General features: G+C 43.0%; 1 protein-coding gene across 5 annotated transcripts in view; it reads left to right on the top strand.

Annotated features, from left to right (window-relative positions):
• LOC102447648 (CD276 antigen homolog) overlaps positions 1–13,419 on the top strand; it is a 54,652-nt gene extending 41,233 nt beyond the window's left edge. For all 5 annotated transcript variants that reach the window (XM_014581018.3, XM_075912658.1, XM_075912655.1 and 2 more), the window contains one exon: positions 4,996–13,419. In XM_014581018.3, the coding sequence (XP_014436504.1) occupies positions 4,996–5,099 (104 nt within the window). In that variant the 3' untranslated portion in view covers positions 5,100–13,419. The remainder of the gene's footprint in view (positions 1–4,995) is intronic.
• The last annotated feature ends 1,080 nt before the right edge of the window (positions 13,420–14,499 follow it).

The following is a 14,499-nucleotide window of genomic DNA, read 5'->3' as shown; positions in this document are numbered from 1 at the left end:
CGAGAAAAGCCCTATAATCCTTTGACTTTTGCTGTCACTGGCTACTCCACCTACTGATCCGGAAAGCTACAGAAGAAAGGTTTGTGTATACTCAGTATCAGAAAAGATTCCCACTTACATCCTTGATAAGAACAAATCTACCATTAAAATGGACCTATCACACAGTGAAAAGAGCTACAATCTCAGGCCATTAATAGTAATTAATATTTTACCAATATTGGCAACCTGCAGGAAAAAAAAGCAGCTTGGAAGTTATGTCAGCATACAAGCACTACTTTAATTAAACGGATATTGAATAACCACACTATGCTCTTTGTATCAATAGAGCACATCCATGCTAGCCGCTCTTGTATCACCACAGAGCAGTGCACTGTGGTTCGCTATCCCACTGTACAACTGGCCACAGGGTGCACTGCTTTGCAAAGAGTTTGTAATGCCTCATGGGCATTACAAGCATCACATAGTGTGGATTTCTCAATCCCATTGAGCCATGTAGAACACAGAGTTCACCCTGATGCTTTTTTGCTCTAACTTTGCTGCAAAAAACACTGTGGCACTGTCAGCAAAACAGGAGAGTTTTGTTGCCAAAGGTAGCAGTGTAGTGTGTACACCTCCACTTTTTTTTCCTTACAAAACTGCTTCTGCCAAAAACACTGTGTAGAGTAGACAAAGCCTAGGATTACAGAAAAGAGAGGAGAGGGAAGAGTTGATAGTCATTCTCAGCCACCTACATTTAAAGGATATATATATATATATATATACACACATTTTGGCAACTTTTTAATGAAAACATGTTTTTTCTACTGAACATTAAATTTTCATTAAAAAATTCATGTTGTAAATATTGTATTTTGTAAAATTCTCACGTTTTGGTTGCCACAAACATGAAATTTCAAAGAAAAAATAGAGATATAAAAATATTTCCTTTTATCAAAACATTTTGGGAAAACTATTTCCTCACGGTCTCTAACAGTTATATATCCAGCAACCGCCAAAGGAACAACCGTTTGTTGGCTGTTGTCTTGTCTTGCATTATTTCTTTTTTTAGAATGCACTCAGACAAGAATTGAGAGAGAGAGAGAGCACAAGCTCAGTTAAATGTCTACTTTTCAGCTTAGCTATTAAACCCTTTCAGCAACTGTTTGCTGGTTTGTATATAAACAAACACTTTGCTCTTCTTTTTCCACTTTTTTCTTTTTTTTAAACCTCAGAGACTCTCTCCATGCTGGGATGGGATGTACTAGCTCATGGGGAGAACCCTTCTGGGCCAACAGTAGTAAGCCTCAAGCTGTCTCTGGGACAGAAAACTCTTCTCATAATTTTACCTTGAGGGTTTACTAAGAACCGCTTAAAATTAAATAAACTTTATGTCACGGGGCGAGACCCCAGTCCGCCGCCCCCCCACTGTTTTGTTTACAGTCAGGTAGTGCCCAATGCACCACTTGCTCGCGCACCTCCTTGGCGGAGTGGGGGGTCCGGGCCCACCCTCACTCCGGACCCCGACCCAGGGCCCTGACACCGAGAGCGTGCCTCTCGGTGGTAGCAGGGGGGTAGTACCCCAAACGCACCTGCTCCCGGGATACACGACCCGCCCTGGGTCCTACTCCACTCCGCCGGCCGCTGCCCCGCTTACCGGGTTGCTCCGCTCCCTGCCTTCCCGTCCGGGACCGCTCCGCTCGGGGCTCCTCTGCCCCCGGCTCGCCTCTCCTCCTCCTGGCTTCCCCCCTTGCCGCTCCCGTTCCGGCCCTTTTCTGCCCCTCTGCACTTCCGGGTTCCCCCCTCCCTCCTCCGTCGTCGCACTTGTGACGTCACCTGCCACGCTTCCGGGCGCGCCGTGATGACGCGCCGCGGCCTCCCTGTCCCCGTTCACTGCGTCTTCCAGCGCTGCGGCGTCCGCGTCCCTCTCTCCCGCGGACCCTGCTACCGCTTGCGAGTGGCGGGGCGGTTCTGCCCCGTCACACTTTAAAACAACAAATGGTCTGGTAGCACTTTATAGACTAACAAAACATGTAAATGGTATCATGAGCTTTCATGGGCACAGCCCACTTCTTCAGATGACTAGCATTTGGCACAATTTTCCTTCTGAAGAGAGGATGAGAGAATAAACCACATAGTGACAGCTGTTAGTCATGTTACTTAAATACACTGCTGGAAAGCATCCAGCTACTGCAGTGATATGGATGGTAGTGTTATACCAATAAAAGCAAGCAGGATCTTATGACGGGGGATAAGGCAAAAAGCCACATTTATTGTATATATATATATATAAACATTCATTCAATCCTTCATCCATTCATTCAAGTTATAGTTACCAGCCTGGAAGTTGCTTGTGACAGAATACTGGCCAAGTATTCTGTACACAAGTGATGGTAGTGGGGAGCGAAGTCCTGATCAGATGCGCATCTGAAGCTCCTGGTGGGCTGGCAGCAGAATTTTGGACTCTGACTCCATAGTCTTTTGGTCCAAACTTTATAGGAATTTCTTCCTATGCTAGTCTATGGGAATTGCTGCATCATGCTGATGTCTTCAGGGTGGCTGCCAGGTGCTTGTCAGTGATCTCATAGGGTGGACCTCCAGTCTCTAGTTTTTCTCCACTTGACACCTTTTGGTTGCACTGTCACCCGACGCCTTCTTCAGCCCTTTAATGCGGCATTCTCAGGCTGGCACCTCTCAAACCATTCATTCATTGTCCAAGTACACTCTCTCTCTTACATACATTCCCTAATTAATGTTTCACATACAATATTTTGTATAATAATAATTTTACATGTACAAGAGTTGTAGTTACAAAAAGTTACAGAAGTTTCTGGGTGGCATTTCTTAAAACATTATCTCTGAGTGCTGAGTTAGTTACTGTTATAGTTACAATGTTTCACTTTGCAATTGGGGTTAATTGCTTCACAATGCTTTGAAGAGAATGGGAGTCAATTGTGTAACAATGCCCTTAGACAATTACAGGGCTTGGCTCCCAGAGCAGAGTTAGTGGCTTGACAAGCAGCCACTTGCAAAAGTTTGAGCGTGCCCTGGGACACAGAGAGGGGAGCTGTTTTTGGCAACATAGTATTATATTTTTAACAGTTTTAAGTTACATGACCTAATATTACATTCCTAACAAATTATATTCTAGAGGGGCAATAATTATAAATCTAAACATTTAACAATCTTAACAAATAATAATAAAATAATAATCATTCTAAATACTTATCAAGCTTGATAACACTAAATCTAAACACTTTAACAAGAATAAATCTAAACACTTATATGCTTCTTTTACTTAACAAACTTATAGTACTTAGACTTTTAGCTGTGGGGAACAAATTATGGGGAGTCACTTCCACTTGGGGGAATCATTTTTAATACAGGCAGTCCCCGAGTTACGTGGATCCGACTTTTGTCGGATCCGCAGTTACAAACGGGGCCCTCTCCCTGGTCTCCAGCAGACCAGGGAGAGGAAGCAAAGCGGCGGAGCACGCAGGCAGCGGACAGCCCAGACGCGTCTGGGCTGTCCGCTGCCCACGTGCTCCGCCGCTTTGCTCTACTTTGCTCCCCGTCCCCCTGGTCTGCAGACCAGGGATACGGGGAGCAAAGCAGAGCAAAGCCGTGGAGCCCGAGGGCAGCAGGACAGCCACGGCGCGTCTGGGCTGTGCCGCTGCCCCCGTGCTCCACGGCTTTGCTCCAGACGCCTGTGGTATAGCAGCTGGGGCACTGCCGGTTGGTCCTGTAGCGCTGCTCTGGGCGCTACTGGACCAACCCGGCAGCACCCCAGCTGCTCTGCCCCAGGCGTCCTGATTCAGCCACTGCTGGTCAGTTTCAGCAGCGGCTGAATCAGAACGCCTGGGGCAGAGCTGCTTGGGTGCTGCTGGGTTGGTCCAGTAGCGCCGAGGAGCGGCAGCGCTACTGGACCAACCCAGCAGCACTCCAGCTTCTCTGCCCCAGGCATCCCCAAGTCAGCCGCTGCTGAAACTTACCAGTGGCTGACTACAGGAAGCCTCTGCCCCGGGCTTCCTGGAATCAGCCGCTGATCAGTTTCAGCAGCAGCTGACTTGGGGATGCCTGGGGTTCTTAAGTTGAATCTGTATGTAAGTCAGAACTGGCATCCAGATTCAGCCGCTGTTGAAACTGATCAGTTTCAGCAGCGGCTGAATCTGGACGCCAGTTCCGACTTACATACAGATTCAACTTAAGAACAAACCTACAGTCCCTATCTTGTACGTAACCCGGGGACTGCCTGTACTTTAATATGTTATCCCTACAGTAGACCTAACACCAAATACAATAAAATAGAACCTGGTCTTTGCAGAGAAGTATTCTGGCCCAAATAGTGGTTGGGGGAATGTCTGTATAAACGGCAGTAATTATTTAAACAGGTCAGCCTAAGAAGAACCTGACCTAGGGCCTTAGGTACAGGGCCCTTTGGAGTATCTTTTGTTGCTATTGTGGTTTTGCCAATTGTCTAAACAATGTCATCACCAGCAGTGGAAAGTATATCATTATTTGTTGTTTAGTGTCCAGTGTCCCTCTTGTGAAGGGGAATACTTCAGGTGTGTTATCCTCTATGCTATCTCTTTACTGAGGTTAACTCAGGAACCTGAAAGGAATTTTTCAAATAATTCAAAATGCAGAAGATAGGAGTGTGATTTAAAAGAAAACCCTATAATTCATAGATGTGTAAAGCAGTCGTACAACTCTATGCCAATTTGAGACTCATTCACTGCCATGTTCAAGAAGGGTGTTAACATTTGTTTACATTGCGGGGGGAGGGAGATGGGGAGAAGCAGCTACCCTTCATTTTCTAGAATGCCTTGTTCTGCCTGGAATAACTGAAGCCATATCTAGTAGACTGCCAGTTGACTTCAGTTCATTTCTGAGGTGATTCAGAAATAGGAGACACAGAAGACTGAAGTGATAAGAAACACCTATAATGGGCAACATGGGAAGGTGATGTACGTAGACCATTGTCTTCTCATTGTACACAAACCTTTTTTTCTTTTTCAGGTCATATGGACGGTTTACCAAATTGTCCTGGTGATACAATGGACGTGGATATTCTTGTGTTCTGTTCTCACTTTCTTATGGTGTTGGTGGTTTGGATCTTGTAACTGTGAGATCAGGGTTTTTATCTGCAAACCTATTCTGGTGAGGGACTTTCAGCACAGCACTCATCTGTCAGGACTGCACAACTACTATTCTAGAAGCTACAAAAAAACAAGGCATCACCCCTTGAAAACTGGTCTTCTGTTAGGCACCTATATCCATAGTTTGGTGTTCAAAAAAGAAACTTGATTTTTTTTCAGAGGCACTGGCCATCTACAGGACCAAGTGGCTTCACTGAGAGGTGCTAAGCCTGGTTTTATCATCCACCTTCAGAACCTTAGCTGTAGGCCTTCAAGTTTGAAAATTCTAGCCATGCAATTTTCTTGTATTTTTTTAATGACAATTTTGAACCCAGCTAAGGTTCACAGTGCCAACAGATTAATGACAATTATACTGCCAATGTGATCCTTCAGATAAGATTGCATGTGCTTCACAAAAAGGAGAAGTGGAAGTTGGAGAAAGCATAGCCACATTGTGCGTCAGAGAAAAAGTGGAAGTAGTAGGGATGTCTGCCTTTGTGAAAAATCAAGGGTGGAAATATTGTGACATGAAATTGGAGGCTGTGAACTATGGCTCTTCCTTTTACTCCTGAATATCAACTGCATCATCAGTACAAAGAAATGACCCATTCAGTCAGTCAAAGGAGAAGTTGATGGCAGAGGATGTTTAAAAAAAAATAAAAAGCAATCCCGGAGGAAGTGCGCAACATATGACAAATAAACCAAAGACTTTTAAACTGATTTTTCCCCTTCTTCCCCCAAAGAAAATAAGTACATTAAATGCAGCAAAAGGACAAGTATAGAACTCCTGTACTACTTAGGTTTGGGTATGAGCAATTCTGCAGCCTTTGGATATGGAGTCACTAAGTTCTCTAGTTTGTGTTCAGCACTTTGCTTTCCTTTTTTGTTTTTTTGTTTTGTTTTTGTTTAAAGTATCCATGTTTAAGGAGCAAAATCTATCATCCCTCCCCATCTGGTTTGCATTCACTGCCTTCCTCCTTAAACTGTGACACACAGCCATAACTAAAGATGTTGTCTTGACATTGTTAAAGTTGAAACTTTCTTCCTACTGATAATACAAAGTACAGTATTTCTTTGTCCATTGCAACTACACTATTGTGTGGCTGTGAACAGACTAAGGACTCTCTCACCAGGTTGGAACAGAGAGAGAGAGTGTGACACAATGCCAATGCAGGGTATAGATACATAGCAATGTAAGCCCAGGTTTCCTGCTTTACACCAAAGCCCCCTTGGATCCACATACTATAGATGTTAACCGAGGGCTCAAACCTAGGACAACGGGTGTTAACCTAGGGTCCTAGGACATTGGAGAGTTGGAGAGTCCAAGCCCATGTTAAGCTGGAACCTAGGGTCTAAGCCCTGTTGCTTTCCTATGTGCAGTGCACATGATCCCAACTTGACATGGGCCCTGGAACGCCTCTGCATGTATCCCAGAGTTCTCTGGGACAACTTCCTTAGTCAGTCCTTTGCCCACAATCTGTAGCACAGTCTATTGCAAACAGAAGCCACACCTCCCTTTATAAAGGGCAGCAGCTCAGATCAGCATAACCCTACCCATGTCTGAACACTGGTCTTCAAGGAAACTACCAGCGAGCCTGCAGTACAGGTACTGACCTCCTGGGTGTGCCAGGACTCAAGCTCCCACAGGGCCAGATACATCTTTTGTGGGCCCCAGTACCTAGACTGTTGCCACGCCCAAGCCCCCTGCCCCGCCAATCTCTTCCCTCCAGAGACTCACACAGCAGAGGTGGCATGGAAAAGGGCACCCACTGGCAAAAACCAAAGTCAGTGCTTGAGGGCTGCAGGGGTTTCAATGCTAACCGATCAGAAAAAGCTTTTTGCAGAGAGCTGCTTGCTGGTCACAAGAACACAGTCAGATTTTGGTGCTTGCTCCTCAGGCACCCCAGCACATGCAGCTGCTGAGAGGGCTGGCAGGGGGCTCAGGAACTACAGCCAGAGAGCAGAGCAGGGCTTAAGCAGCTGCTCTGCAGGGAGGGGAACATCAGAGGTCCCAGTTCAGCATGACTGGGGAGGAGGGATGATCCGCAACACCCTGGCTTCTTCCCTTCCCTTCAGGACAGCCACTTGCTCCCTGCTCCACTCTGTGACCCTCGCAGCCCACTCTGGGCTGCATGTGCAGGGGCGCCTGGGCACTGTCAGGGTGGCAAGTGGCAACCAACCCCAAAACCTCCTGTAGCTTCCTATAGTGGTGGTGCCAGCTCCTCATTGCTGCAGAGCTTGGCCAGAGCAGGAGCAAAGCTGACAGGTAGGTGTGGGGGGTGCTGGGAGGTGTGGGGGCCCAAAGGCCAGCTGGGGCTATGCTGGCTGGCTGGCAAGCAGCTGCTCCCTGGGTGGACATGAGGGGGCTGCTGGATGGCGGGATGCCCCCAGGTGTCTAGTGCTGGGGCAAAGGCCTAGGAGGGATGGTTTCAGCTCTGGCTTTGGGACTAGGGGGGCTACTTGCCAGCAACATGCAGAGAGCTGTTCTCAGCCTGCCGATGTTACAGGTGTGTCCATCCCTCTGTAGTCACTCTGCAGAAGATCTGTCCCCAGTGCTTGCTGCCTCATTGGGGTCATTCTGGATCATACTTGTTCCGCCCATCACACTCATCCCTTTCCATGTGATGGAAAACAGTTGGATTCCAGGCACACCCCATTGCCCTGGCACAACCAAACCCTGACCTTGCTTTAAGTTATGATAGAGGCAGCTGCATCCCGAATGTGGTGGTCCTAGTTCTTACTGTTTAGGAGGAGTATCTCTGGTCATCTGAAGAAGTGGGTTTTGCTCATAAAAGCTCATGATACTACCTACATGTTTTGTTAGTCCTTAAGGTGCTACTAGACTATTTGTTGTTTTTTAAGGGTTTTTTTATATATTTTAGAAACTTTGTGCATCTGTCCATCTTGAACACCCCTAAAGAGTAAGCTTCTAAAATATACAGTAAGACTGGGCAAGCAAATGGACAGACTGAAATTGCATAGTAGTCACAGGAAAATGGCTATCACAATAACGGTATAGAATTTTCTCCATGTCAACACTTAATTGCATATCTTATGGTAAATATACCATTAACCAACAGCTGTTTTGTTGGAGAAGTTTGGAAATATAGGTAGAAACTGAGCAAAGAACCACCCCTCCTCCTTATCTGGCCCCAGGCAAGCCACTTGTACTCTCAAAACATGTAATGACAGAACAGACCATTCTGTGCCTCACCCTCTAAGCCTCTGGAAAGAACTAAAGGGACAGAAAGCTTTTAAAGTTCTAAAATGGACAATTTGTAGATTTAAAAATCCAGTATCTTAATTTTTCTTACTTGAAGTTCACCAATGGCACATACCCCCATTTGATACAGGGAGACCCTGCACAGATAAAATAATCTGTCAGATTAAATAAATCTCCAGGCAGCCCTTGTGAATTTCTCTTTTATGGGCTTGCCTGATGGCAGGAGTGACTTTTTTCAGCTTATAAGTTTTAGTTATAGTAAGGCACAAGTAAACAGAGCAGTAGTTTTAGCTGAATAGTTCATTTTTTATAGCTTGTATAGTATTATTCTAGTTTAAAGACCTGCCTCTCATAACTAACTGGCTACATGCTTTCAGAGCGTTCGGAATCTTATCTTGATGTGGACGGAGCAACACTTGCCACGCACCAAAGGAATGCCATTATAGAGCAATGTGTGGGCATTTCATCACCAGTATCAGAAGTTCACAGCATAGGTAGTGTTCCCCCTTGTTCTGTCACTAGTCAGACCAAGCAAGTTAGCTGACTATTAAAAGGGACAAATTATTAACAAATTTAAGAAGCAGAGCAATGTGAACCAAGAACAGTCTCAACATGTACCCTGCTTCCCATTTGCATTTGTTTCTGGGGTGGCTAGCTCCCTTCCTTCCAACTTCCCACCTCACAGCACTCACCAGGGTTTCTTTCACAAACCACACCCCCTTCTAGAAAAAGAGGACTAGATGTAACCTCCTTCCTTTTTCAGAAGATTGCCATTGATCTACAAAAGACACAACCTTCTCCATAGCTGCTACAAGCCTGGGAAGAGGGAGAGAAATGAGAAATCTAAATAGCGCTCCATCCAATCTCATTAAAAACAAAACCCTACAACAGTGATACTCAGATTGAAGTTCGAGAGCTGCAGGCAACTCTTGAAAGTGCCTCCTGCTGCTCTATACAGCACATATTAAAACACTGTATGATTTAATTATTAGCCAGTCAGGATGTTTTAATTATTAACCAACTGTAGCGGATAAAATAATAATTTGTCAGTAAAAACTAATGCTGATGGCTAATTTGGCTCCTGAATCCCTGAGGTCCAAGTATCACTGCCCTAAAACTTATTAAGTGGAAAGCAACATATATTATTTTACCTTATTTTTTCAGTTCCCCAAATGTCAATATACAGACAACAGCATTATAATGGAAAACAACTACTAGAAGACTAAAGTAGATTTACAGTTGAAGGAAACCTCTCTCTCATAAGACCGTTCCAAAGGTGCCCCCTGCAGGCGGCTAATATGTTTAAAGATTCTTTTTATACTTCGCGAAGACAAGCAGGAAAGGAATGGGTGAAAGCTCCTGTCAAAAGTTTCATTCTTAGGAATCAGAAGTTTCCAGCTGTTGGGGGTGAGACGGGCTAAAGCTTCAAACTGCAGAAAAAAGGGTCTCACTCAGGCTACAGTGGACTTTTAAATGACAGAACATACTACATGTTCATGTGGAACACTCCAGCTCAGACCGTGCGTGTACAAGTGTGACACTGAGCAAATTACAGAGCAAACCCCTCCCCCACTTAGTCTCCCAAAAAGTGTAATAGAAGTAGGTTGCCAGAGGATCAGTTAACCATATTCCAGAACTACCACTCATATTTAGATATGTGAGCTGCTGGAGACGCCATGCTAATTATGGACTAAACTGTACACTTCAGTATTACAAATTGGCTCTCAAAACATTTTGGCTGCAGACTGAAAACAAAATTGTCTATGGACAGACTATTGTATGAATGAATACCTGCTAGGAGCAGAGGTAGGAGGAGAAGACGGAATATATGAATACCTCTTTCTGATGACAGTCTCATGCTAAACTGTACTTACTACACACCTTTGACCACCTCATCTGCACTTGTGTCCGCATCTGACAGAAATAATAATCTTCCAGGCATCTTCAATCAGCCACCATTTTGTGGAGGGGGAAAAAAACCCTATCCTATCAGAGAAGTATTTCTGCCTTCCTATTAATTTGCCCCACCCCCAACACATGGACTTTCCCTCCAAAATTACACTTAGGTAAAGGCCAGGCTGGGTAATATTAAGTCCTGCAATAGTAGCAAGTGTAAAACTTTAACACACAACAAGTAGCAGAAAGGTTTTTGAACTGTGCTCATCACTGGGCAATCCGAGTGTCAAGTACAGTAGATTTCCAATAATCCGGAACCTATGGTATCTAGGTGGTGCCGGATTATCAGATATGCCGGTGTATCGGGAGGTACTATAAGCTGGTTATGTATATATGTTCTTAACCCTTTTTATTGTACATACTGTATACAGTCTACTGTAATGTTTTAGTTTTTTTAACCCTTTTCGCTCAGTTCAGCAGCTGCCACTGTTACCTTGTGACTCATGTTTTGCCAAAGCTCACTCACTAGGCTCTTGCCATTTTGATGCTGGACTATCAGGAGTGCTGGACTATTGGAGTTTTACTGTACATGAAAGATTTGTCTATTTGATTCTCTCCCTTGTCATTCATTGCTGCTGAAGGGAGGCTTTAAAATGCATTTATTGCTGAAAGCAGTGACCAGTCTCCTCTTTGTGAAGGCGAAGAACTTCATGTTCCTTCTGATCTCCCCCACAGTTGTGTGCCCATCCTGCAAAAGGCTGTCCTCAGCACTCATGACTTGTACTCTTTTTGTGGGTGGCTCCATTACTCCTAAGAAGCACAGCTGTCTTGAAAGTTTTTGTTGACTGCTAGCTGCATTCCTAGGTCAGACACCCATCATGTGAAAACTTGGAAAATTAGAAATGTGACTTTGAATCATTGTTAACCGGGCTCCCATAGAGAAAACCAGCACTCCAGGATAATGTGAGGTTCTCTACTGTTGCTGCTTATCAGGTGCATTGTTGCATTCTATGTTAGTTGGCGTTTTAAGGGCTCATATGTTGATTCCGAGGGATAGGACACTGCAGCAATGCAAGCTGGAGGTCACAAAGCTATGGATCACCCTGAGTGGTATTGCAACTGTCCAAAGAGGGCACAGTTGGAAGAAAGGGTTTCTGGAAGTTAGGGTGGCTCTAGACTACAGGGTTTTTTTTTTTTTAAAGTGGCCTTTTTTCGAAAAAACTTCCCCTGAGTCTAGACTACTGCCGCGTTCTTTTGAAAGTAAATCGAAAGAACGTGGCAGTTTTTTCAACCGTGGAAAACCTTGTTTTACGAGAAATAACGCCTTTTTTTCAAAAGTGCTCTTTTGAAAAAAGGCACTATGTAATGCAAACTGTGCTTTTTCGAAAGAGAACATCCAGACTGCCTGGGTGCTCTCTTTCGAAAAAGTGGCTTGCTTTTTCGACAGTACTGTTTGTAGTCTAGACACTCTTTTTCGAAGGAGGCTTTTTCGAATGTATCTTTTGAAAAAGCCTCTTTCAAAAGAGGCTTGCAGTCTAGACATAGCCTTACTCTAATTTAGGTATCTACATTCAGTGAAATATCCAAGACTGAAGATCTGTGCATTGTTTTGAACTATGGGCTAGTTCTGCAATGATTGGTGGTCTCCCTTTCTCAAAAAGATCGCCTCTCTCACCCAGACAAAAGGAAGCTTTATTCCAACAGAAAGAGATGATTTCAGAGTTTATCCTCAAGCTACCTCAATGGAGCTGCATTCACTGGGGTTTGTAGGTTAAGATTTTTCATTCCTGCCACACCCTTATTGTGGTAAGGCAAGAACCCTCCACTTAGTCCCAGGAGCTGTAGTGCCAGTAAAAAGGAACACACACGAGCCCCATAGGTGATAACACAACATCTAGCACAGATTGCAGGATTTCTCATTCATCCTAGTAGATCACTACCATCTACATGCACACATTTATTGTACTGTAAATTTTCTGGTGAGGTTTATATACTCTTCTTATTTCCTGCACACGTAAGGAAGATATACATTTAAGAACAGTGCTTAACATTTTCCTTTTATACAACTCTTTCCTCTGGAGCTTTCCCGCTGACAACGTTAAAGACAGAACATTTTATACCCTCAATATGATTCAAAGTCTGCCTTCTGCTCACTAAGATAACCCCATACTTGTAAAAATAAGTTGATACATAAATGCATTTACAAGAGAAACATATGGAAGCAGCCTTTATTTGTAGTCGACTACATGGAAACAATGTCTTACATTTCATTTCTTATTCCTTTGATGGCTGACAATTTCCTACACACACAAACCCAGCATTGTAACAAATTCTGAGAAACAAGAAGTTTACTAATCTCCACCCAAACACACTTAATGATATAATTAGTTTTTAGTTTCATGAGAATCTCCCTCAAGGATACTATTGAAGCTCACAGTTTTGACTACAGTATTAAAGATATCAATGGGAAAAGTGAATATTTTTGTGGTGCAATTACAAAACCTCAACTCACAATAGACATGTACCATTGAGACCAAAATGTTCTGTATTTTTTAATTGCTCTTAATAGAGAAAAAAAATCTCTTCCAGAGTATTTTTCTTTTTACATGAGCACTGATTAAACAAGGATAAGAACATAGTTTTTTTAAAAAAAATCAAACTAATCATCTTTTTTTAATCAAGGAAAAATATCTTTAAATCCCCACTGCTCTCCAGACAAGGGCACAGAAAGTATTTATGAGACCTCGATACGATATTATGCAATAAACCTTAAATCAGACCAAATCAAAATATAAATGAAGCTCATTAAATATATAAGAACCACTTTTAACTGAAACATTAAAACCACATACAGAAATTTTCTGTAGCCGCATCAAAACTAATTTAGAACAATGTATATTCACATCATTACAAATTAGAATATGTGCTGGCAAAAACATCCTCAAAATCCTTGTTGTCATCTTTTAATATCATAAAAGCAACAAAATATTGGGACTCTTGAAAAATGACTTCACGTACATGTCTTAAAATTCCAGTTGATTAAAACACAGTGTATTTGGAACATGATACTTGTCTATAAAACTCTGTTATGTCAACATTATTTTTCTGTGAATAGAGAAAAAGAAAGATGACTTGGCACTCAAAGAAAATACAAGGAACAGAATGCTGTGTTGGTCTATAATGGGGTAGGAAGAGAAATAAAAACAAGTGAACAGACAAAATTTAGGAAAGAGACAAAATGCTGAATATTGTTGGACTTTGAATTAGTAAAGGCTCCTTCAAATGCAAATATTCAATGATAAAGAGATGCGGGGAAGAGGTAAAAAAATAACCGAACAACATTTAATTTATATATCTTCTTCTTACATTTGGTTTTATTTCTACAGAAGAAGCTCTGTTAGTCTGGAAAGGGAGAGGGGTAATAGCAGTGCAGTCAGCCTGTTACCCATTTCTGGTAAGTAACTACATGAATGTGAAAGATGCCTTTAAAATGTGCAAGGCACCACAGCTGATCCTTTCTCCTTGTTTCAAACCCTCTTTTAGATATAAAAGGCCCATTCCTGTTCTGTGGTTAAATTATGAAAGAAATCTTAAAATGCTAGGGTATTTACAATAAAGTGTGTCCTGCTCTTGACATACAGATTTATTCATATTTGGAAAAAGCACACCTTTAAAAACAGGGGGAAAAAGCCATGAAAAGAAGGACCATCCAACACAATATTTTTAATAATGTTTAGTTAACCCATGGGGATAGAAACGAGTGTTTCCATTGGTTACATCAAAGCTGATCCTGACTTTACCTCATGAACATAGGAAATAATGGAATACTCAGCAAACTATTGTAGTCGTGCTTGAAACACAGGGGCAAGTGTAACCCTACAGCTCAAGCCTCATAAATGTCTCTGTCCCCAGATTCCAGCAATTTCTTAATGCCAAAGTTCAGACTCACATACCCACAGGCAGCTTGACTAGCCAAGAATGAATTTTAACATAGCTTTCCTCACAAGGATTAGTAGTATCTTTACTCCTCACCTTTGAATGGCAGTCAGTCCTATAGCAGCTGTATCTATCTGCTCCTTGCAATCACAATTTAACTGGTGCATTTCAACCACACTATCCACAGCCTCTGAAACAGAATTGTGAGTTCTGCAAAGCAATTTCATATCCAGCCCTATGCTCAGGCTGCTGCTCCCAATATTCTGACTCCCACAGTATTCTTGTTGTTGCGTTTTCATTTGCGTCCCTAGTATTTTTCAAAGAGGATTT

This window comes from Pelodiscus sinensis, chromosome 1 (genome assembly GCF_049634645.1).
Source record: "Pelodiscus sinensis isolate JC-2024 chromosome 1, ASM4963464v1, whole genome shotgun sequence".
Lineage (NCBI taxonomy): Eukaryota > Metazoa > Chordata > Testudines > Trionychidae > Pelodiscus > Pelodiscus sinensis.
Note: the sequence above shows the minus strand (reverse complement) of the source record. Positions and strands in the feature narration are given on the sequence as shown.